Source organism: Myotis brandtii, unplaced genomic scaffold (assembly GCF_000412655.1).
Source record: "Myotis brandtii unplaced genomic scaffold, ASM41265v1 scaffold633, whole genome shotgun sequence".
NCBI classification, from domain to species: Eukaryota; Metazoa; Chordata; class Mammalia; order Chiroptera; family Vespertilionidae; genus Myotis; species Myotis brandtii.
This window is the reverse complement of record NW_005370423.1, coordinates 3,414,117-3,422,256: the sequence shown is the minus strand read 5'-3', so window position 1 is coordinate 3,422,256 and position 8,140 is coordinate 3,414,117. Positions and strand designations below refer to the sequence as shown.

The 8,140-nt window shown below is 54.8% G+C and overlaps 2 protein-coding genes across 2 annotated transcripts in view; one reads left to right on the top strand and one right to left on the bottom strand.

The window, feature by feature from the left end:
• LONP2 (lon peptidase 2, peroxisomal) overlaps positions 1-8,140 on the top strand; it is a 195,725-nt gene that overhangs the window by 148,073 nt on the left and 39,512 nt on the right. The window lies entirely within an intron of this gene.
• Positions 1-8,140, bottom strand: part of ABCC11 (ATP-binding cassette, sub-family C (CFTR/MRP), member 11) — a 49,956-nt gene that overhangs the window by 38,345 nt on the left and 3,471 nt on the right. The window contains exons 2-4 of the mRNA XM_014528394.1: positions 3,431-3,576; positions 1,745-1,872; positions 691-849 (exon numbers count right to left, since the gene is read on the bottom strand). Coding sequence (XP_014383880.1) covers positions 691-849; positions 1,745-1,872; positions 3,431-3,532 — 389 coding nt within the window. The 5' untranslated portion in view covers positions 3,533-3,576. The remainder of the gene's footprint in view (positions 1-690; positions 850-1,744; positions 1,873-3,430; positions 3,577-8,140) is intronic.

The window sequence follows — 8,140 nt, the reverse complement described above, 5'->3', positions numbered from 1 at the left end:
GAGGGATGTCTAACAGGGATCGGGCCTAAACCGGCAGTCAGACATCCCCTGAGGGGTCCCAGATTGGAGAGGGTACAGGCTGGGCTGAGGGACACCCCCCCCCACAGTGCACGAATTTCATGCACTGGGCCTCTAGTACGTTATACATATTTATTATTCTATTTTTATATTTCTTTTTAGAAAGAGGAAGGAAGGGGGGAGAGAGAAACATCGATGTGTTGTTTCACTTATTTATGCATTCATTGGTTGATTCTTGTATGTGCTCTGACAGGGATGGAACCCACAACCTTGGTGTATAGTGTGGCTCAGTGGTTGAGTGTCAATTTATGAAGTGGGAGGTCATGGTTCAGTTCCCCAGTCAGGGAACATGCCCAGATTTCAGGCTGTATCCACAGTAGGTAACATGCAGGAGGCAGCCGATCCATGATTCTTTCCCATCATTGATGCTTCTCTCTCTCTCCCTCTCCCTCCCTCTTTCTCTCTCTCTGAAATCAATAAGACTATATTTAAAAAATAAAATAAAAAAGCGCTTTCAGAGTAGAGGTCAGCCTCTTGTTACAAAGGAAGAGCCCGCAGTCCTTGGTTGTCTGAGGAGGGACCAACCTTACCTTCTCTGAGCATCTCTGGTCACCATCCCCCTCACCAAGACCTGGTCTTAACCAACCCCCATCATGCCCAGCGTGACGGTACCTGTGGGCGCTGCTGGCGGAGGCGTCCTGCGCTGACAGCGGGGGGATGGTGTTCTCATCTAAGCGCTTCCGGAGGCCTTGCATCATGAGGGGGCTGAGCCACGACACCGTCAAGTAGGAGAACAGGCCGGCGTTATCCAGGGGCTGAGGGGACGGAAACCTGGAAGTCACAGGCAAGGTGGTCACGTGGGCATGTGGGCGCGGGAGGGGAGATGCAGTGCAGGGCAGGATTTTGAGATGGTGAGTCATGGCTATGCCAAACCACAGCGCCGTCAGCCAGAGGCACCGCTACGTGTGTGTGTTCCTGTTACTTGTGTGATCATAAAACAGCAGAAGCAACAAAAGCGCCTATGAATAGGGGAACAATTTTAAAAGAAAGGAAAGAGCCAGGCCGGTGGGGCTCAGGGGTTAAGCATCAGCCTGTGAACCAGGAGGTCATGGTTCGATTCCCAGTTAGGGCACAGGCCCGGGTTGCGGGCTCCATCCCCAGTGTGGGGCGTGCAGGAGGCAGCCGATCCATGATTCTCTCTCATTATTCATATTTCTCTCTCTCCCTCTCCCTTCCTCCCTGAAATCAATCTACACTAATAAAAGAGAAACATGCAAATTGACCATCCCTCCGCTATGCCCACCAGCGAATCAGAGTGATATGCAAATTAACCCAACAAAGATGGCGGTTAATTTGCATACACAGGTGTGGAGGGAAGACTGAAGACAGCGTAGAAGGAAGCCAAGCGCTGCAGAAGGGAGCGAAGTGGCGGAGAAGGGAGGGAGCCAAGGCAGCAGAGAAGGGAGGGAGCGAGACAGCGGAGAAGGGAGCAAAGCCCGCCTCGGTGGGCTTCGCTCCCTTCTCTGCTTCACTCCGGTCTCAGGAAGCCCTATTCTTGCAGGAATCTTCCTGCAACGGGCCTCTAGTAACAATATATTTAGAAGAAAGAAAAGCAGTGCGGTCTGTCCATTCTGTGGGAAACAGTGCGGAAGTGTCCACGGTGAAGCTGCCCTTCGCTGCCCTTCGTGCTGGGTGGGTTCCGCCCCTCCACCCCTGCAGGACTCACTCGGGCTGGGGGCGGAAGGGCAGCAGCGTCTTCCAGGCGTCATGCTTCCCCCGAGGCGGGGCAGCTGCGCTCCCAGGCGGCTCAGGCTCCTGGATCTGCGGGTAACTGTCTTCAGGGGTGTATGTTCTCTTGGGAAAGAAAAAAACGAAAGAGCATCCGTTTCAGACCCTTAAATACCACCGGAGCGGGCGTTAGGCCCAGGGAGGACGGATCCTTCCACATCAGCTTCCTCGCGGCTCTGGAGTCAGACAGAGAAAGACAAGTACCCCCGTCCTCACTGGCATGTGGAACCTTTTCCTATCCTCACCCCAGGATATTTCCCCATTGACCTTTAGAGAGTAGCAGGGAGGGAGGAGGGGAAGAGAGAGAGAAACATCGATGTGAGAGAGACACATCGATGGGTTGCCTCTCGCTGGGGCCCAGATAGGGGTGGGGATGAACTTGGAACCCGAGTCCATGCCCTTGACCGGGATTTGAACTCGCAACCCTTTGGTCCGAGGGCTGACGCTCTAGCCACTGAGCAAACCAGCCAGGGCAACATGTGGAATCTTAAAAAAAAAAAAAAAAGGAGCTCATTGACACAGAAAATACATAGATTGGTTACTGGAGGCAAGGTGGGTGGGTGGGCGGGCAAATGGGCGAAGGTCAAAAGATACAAACTTCCAGTTACAGAGTAAAGGAGTGCTGGGACAGCAGCCACAGCTCGGTGACTGCGCTCAGTCACGCTGGGTTATACGTTTGATCGTTACTGCGAGAGGAGATCTTAAAACGTCTCATCACAAGGAAAAGAAATGTGTTGCTCTGTGTGGTGACGGATGTTCCCCAGACCTATTGTCGTGATCATTTCACAACGTATACAAATGCCAAGTGGTATGCTGTGCACCTGAGACTAACATACGTTGTATGTCCATTACATCTCAATGTAAATAAATCAACAAACAAACAAATGAAAGGATCGACGGGGAAAAGGTTCCAGACCGTGGTGCCTTCAGGGCGAGGGACTTGGGGAGAGGAGACCAACAGCTGAATGTGATTGTCAGGGTCCAAGCGGGTGTGTTAGCGATGGGTCCAGAGGCACTCAGTCTCTCTATATATAAAAGCCTAAGCGACCGTTCGACCGGCAGCTATGACGCGCACTGACCACCAGGGGGCAGAGCTCAATGCAAGGAGCGGAAACCACAGGCATGGAAACATGGAACAGACTGATGAATCTCAGAGGGAAGGGGGGAGGGGGAGAGCAGGAAGAGATTAACCAAAGATCTTATATGCATACTAGAGGCCCGGTGCATGGATTCATGCACTGGTGGGGTCCCTCAGCCTGGCCTGCGGGGATCGGGCTGAAACCGACTCTCTGACATCCCCCAGGGGGTCCAGGATAGTGAGAGGGTGTAGGCCAGGCCGAGGGACCCCACCGGTGCACGAATCCGTGCACCGGGCCTCCAGTGTTATTATAAGGGCATACATAGATGAATAGGTAATAGAGAATACATGCACATGCATGAGCCACGAAGGTGTGTCATGACCGAGGGTTATGATTCATCTAATTATAGAAGCGTGAGGTGCATTTACAAATGTCAAGGTTGAATAAATATGGGACAGCAGTCCTTGAGCTAATAATTGGTGACCATGGGGAAGACCCTCCCCGCGCAGCTCCCTGGGGCCTTGATGCGAAGGAGATGGACTCACGTAGCTAAGTCCAGAGACCATGCCGTCATCCACATCGAAGCCGAGGTTCACGACGCCGCCGCCGGAAGAGCTGGGGACCCAGCATACCTTCCTCCTGGGCATTTTCAGTTGTCCTGCCGATTCTTCGTTTTCCAAAACCAGAGACTCTGAAAAAGCAACAGGTAGGAGGGGCTTAGACCCAGCCCCACGCGGGCAGGAGAGGAGGCCGGCCCCCTGCAGGGTGCGTGCGGGGCCGGGCACGGGGTTGGGCCCTGCTCTTCCCTCTGCCTGGGATGGACTTGGCTCCCTATTTTTATTTTTTTAAATATGTTTTTATTGATGTCAGAGAGGAAAGTAGAGGGAGAGGGAGATAGAAACATCAATGATGAGAGAGAATCGTGGCTCAGCTGCCTCCTGCACGCCCCCTACTGGGGATCGGCCTATGAAACAGTTCAATTCCCCGTCAGGGCACATGCCCGGGTTGAACTGTGACCTCCTGGCTCATAGGTCGATGCTCACCCACTGAGTCATGCCAATCGGGCTCGGCTCCCTACTTTTTAACATCTACTCAGGCCCCAGCCCGACCTCACTTGGGGAATCCCCTCTCCAACTCCCCCCGCACCCCACCCCCGTGGGCCAGGCCAGTCTCCTTTCATATACCAAGTCTGCCCGCAGAACTACGCCTCTTCTGCCCTGCCGGGTGGCTCAGGTGGTTGGGCATCGTCCTGTGCACCGAAAGGTCGCCGGTTCGATTCCCGGTCAGGGCACAGGCCCGGGTCGCTGGCTCGATCCCCCGTGTGGGGCGTGCAGGAGGCAGCCGATCCATGATTCTCTCTCATCATTGATCTCTCTCTCCCTCTCCCTTCCTCTCTGAAATCAATACAAATGTTTTTTAATAATGATAAATAAAATAAATTTTAAAAAATCCTCAAAGGAGGATTGTAAAAAAAACAAACCATGCTTCTCCTCTTATCCCGGTTTGTAATTGTACATTCACTGTTTGTTCACTGTTTGTCAATTGTTCGCAGTTTAATTTGATTCACTGTTCAATTGTCAATCACTGTTTGTTCCGCGTTCATTTCCCAGCACTAAACGGAGGCCAGGGACCTGCCTGCTTTGCTGACTGTCGAGTCCCTGGGCCTGGGGCGTGGGACGGGCTAGGAGGACAGCCAGGTGCTCGATAAGTAAACAAGGGAAGGCACATCATGTTGCCATTTTCTGACGCCTGGTTTTCAGACGCCGGCCGTGGGTCTGGGCAGGACTTAGGGCAGCGGTTCTCAACCTTGGCTGCACATTAGAATCACCTGGGAATCTTTTAAAAATCCTGATTTCTGGGCCCCATCCTCCAGAAATTCTGCTTCTTTGTTACTAATGTTGTGGCCTCACCCCATAACAAAGAAACAGAATTCCCGGAGGATGAGGCCCAGAAATCAGGATTTTTAAACGATTCCCAGGTGATTCTCATGTGCAGCCAAGGTTGAGAACCACTGACTTAGGGCCTTGGGTCACCAAGTGTATTTCATATGCCTTTTGCTTTCTCCTTTCCGTGTGTGTGACTCACTCCCAGAGCAGCCGCCGCCTAGGGTGGGAGAGGGATGGTAACGAGGAGTCTTTCTGAAGGAATGGAAAGAGAAAGTGGACGGCTCAGTGGTTCAGCGTCGACCTATGACCCAGGAGGTCACGGTCTGATTCCCGGTCAGGGCACAGGCCCAGGTTGCGGGCTCCATCCCCAGTGAGGGCTGTGCAGGAGGCAGCCGGTCCATGGTTCTCTCTCATCGTTGATGTTTCTCTCTCTCTCCCCCTCCCCCTTTCTCTCTGAAATCAATAAAAACATATTGAAAATTGGCGTGACTCCATAGAGAGAGGCCCTGGGGAGGCCCACGTGCACCGCCCTTCCGTTTATTCATTACGCAAAGCTCCCCGGTGGAGGGCGTGGGGGTGGGGAGCGGCGGCGTCAGCAAGTTCCAGATCGCAAGTCATGCGCGCTGGCACCGGGCTGCACCGGGGCACCGACCTCTCTTGGCAGCAGAGAGGGAGGGTAGTTCCCACAGGAATGCGGCCTGACAACGTGCTCTGTGCTGACGGGGAAGAGGAGATGGAGCGGCAAAGAGGGAGGCCAGTCGGACCTTCACTCATTGCCCACTTCCCAAGTAACTGTGCGGAACAGTTTGCAAATATTGAAAGAATGCTTCCTCATTTTTCTGTCTCTTCACAACGTTGGGGCTGTGGGCACCACGCACGTGTCCATTTCACCTGCGTTATTAGCATTCCTGCATTGATTTCTTTTTTATATATATACATGCTTTTATTGATTTCAGAGAGAGGAAGCGGGAGGGAGAGATAGAAACATCAACGATGAGAGAGAACCAGGGGTCCGCTGCCCGTTTATCCACTGTGATTAGCGGCGAGGCCATCACTGCTGTCGGGTGGGGCCCAGGACTTGCCTGGGAATCAGAGAGGCCACCTGGCTGCTCCAGCCATCGCCGGGGGGCGGGGGGGGGCGGCGTCATGGCGGTAAACTTGGTTCAGACCCGGGCTATTTGCAGATGGTGAAACGGCCTGGGAACTGGAGGGGGCCCTGGAGCAAGGCAAACGGTGGCCAGTGTCCAAGCCAGAGGCGCACGGAGGACAGGGAAGGTGCCGGGGGCAGTGGGGCCCAGGCGCCTGCCAGGCCCTGAAGGCGGCTGACATCAGCCCTTTCTCTCCCGTCTCCGTCCAGGCAGCCCCTTCCCCGTTGGTTAACTTCCCGGCTCTGGGTTACTTCCTCCTGCTGGTTCCAATAGCTTCTGGGGCCATCGCGGGCTCTTCATTGAGGGCTAACCCCCCCATTCTCCTGCCGGCTTCTGGCACAGCTGGCCCCTTCTCCTCCCTCGGGTCTCCCTCAGCTCACACCCCACCTCCTCACTGACCTCCTGCTTTCCTCTCCAACCCTTCTCCGCCATTCCTCTCACAGCAGCTTTTGAGAACGTAAGCCAGGAGATGTGATCCTGCCATCGGAGCCCAGGGGCTGCGTCAGGCTGGCGGGGCTGCGTCCTGGCCTCTCTAGCCTGACCCCGCTGACCTCCCAGCTCCTTCGGACCGAGCAGCTCAGCAAGTTCCAGGAGCTGGGCCTCAGACATCCCACCGGCATCCCAGCCACAGGGTCTTTGCAAGCATTGCTTCTCCTGCCTGGTGTCGTGCCCTTCCGGCCCCCACCCCTGATCGCGGCGCGGCTGCCCCCTCTCAGTGCGAAGCTCGGTTCAAGCGCAGGGCCTCCTCTGACCCTCAGAAGGACTTTCCGCTCCCCATTCACACCCCTGTTGTGGGGAGCGGCTACAGCGTTGGGACAGGTTCAAGCCTCGGACTGAGGAGAGGGCACAGGCCTCTCATGGCCACGTGCAAGTCCCAGCTTGGAGGGCAGGGCCCTCCCAGCACAACTATAGCCAACAGCCGTAGTTGTGAGCTTGAACCTGTGGTCCGAACACGTGGCCCCACGTGCTTGAGTGATGTGGGCTTGATAGAGTTCAGGTGCATGTAGTTGAGTAGGATCGAAACCCTTGAGAATGTTGTAAACATCTTGACCACGCCCTTACTGTGCCTCTTGGCATCTGCTATAAAATAAAGACACGGCCGAAACCGGTTTGGCTCAGTGCATAGAGTGTCGGCCTGCGGACTGAGGGGTCCCAGGTTCGATTCCGGTCAAGGGCATGTACCTGGGTTGTGGGCACATCCCCAGTGGGAGGTGTGCAGGAGGCAGCTGATCGATGTTTCTCTCTCATCGATGTTTCTAACTCTATCTCTCTCCCTTCCTCTCTGTAAAAAATTAATAAAATATATATTAAAATAAATAAATAAATAAAATAAAGACACGGCTTGTGGTCCCTGGTGCTGTCTCTCCATCGGGAGCAGCGTCCCACCCAGACCCAGCTGTCTTCTCTTGTCTGTCTTTCCTCCGTCCTTCACCCAGGGCTGAGTATGCCATGGCCGAGCCGGCCCGCCACACCCTGCCCTGGCATATGGTTCCGACCCCACTAGACCAGTGGTCGGCAAACTTCGGCTCTTTGGCCCCTTGAGTGTGGCTCTTCCACAAAATACCGACTTCTGCGCCTGGGCCACGAAGTTTCAATTGCACTGTACATGTGCACCCGCACGTGGTATTTTGTGGAAGAGCCACACTCAAGGGGCCAAAGAGCCGCATGTGGCTCGGGAGCCGCAGTTTGCCGACCCCTACACTAGACCGTCAGGTCCATGACAGCGGCAGCCTTGTCCATGGATGGATTGCGGGGCATTCCATAAAACAAGGCATCGGAACACTGGGAGCACCAGGCTTTAAAAAAAACCCAAAAAACTATAATAATGGAGGAGTCATCACAACCAAAGGGAAAGCCGGATCCGGAGCAGAAAAAAGGGACATGAGGGAGGAAACGGGCAACTTTTAGGTCCGGCCTGTAGGTTAGGCGGCCGCGCTAACTCCCGTGGCTGTCATTGAACTGATGCTGTGAGCCGCTTGGGGAAGCTGGGCGGAGGGTGGGGGGACCCCTCTCCTTGCATCGCTTTTGCACCCCTGAGCTCGGTCCACACTGCAAGTGAAAACCATGTCCAGTAGCTGTAGTTTTCTCCATCTTCCGTCCCAACACAGCGCGGGGGCGGTGGGGGGTCGCTGTGTGAGCGAGTCCCAGGGAAAGTTGTGCTGAGCAGGCCCTGCCGCGTGGGAGGCCTGCACCTCTATTCGCGTCATTACGGCGCGCGCCT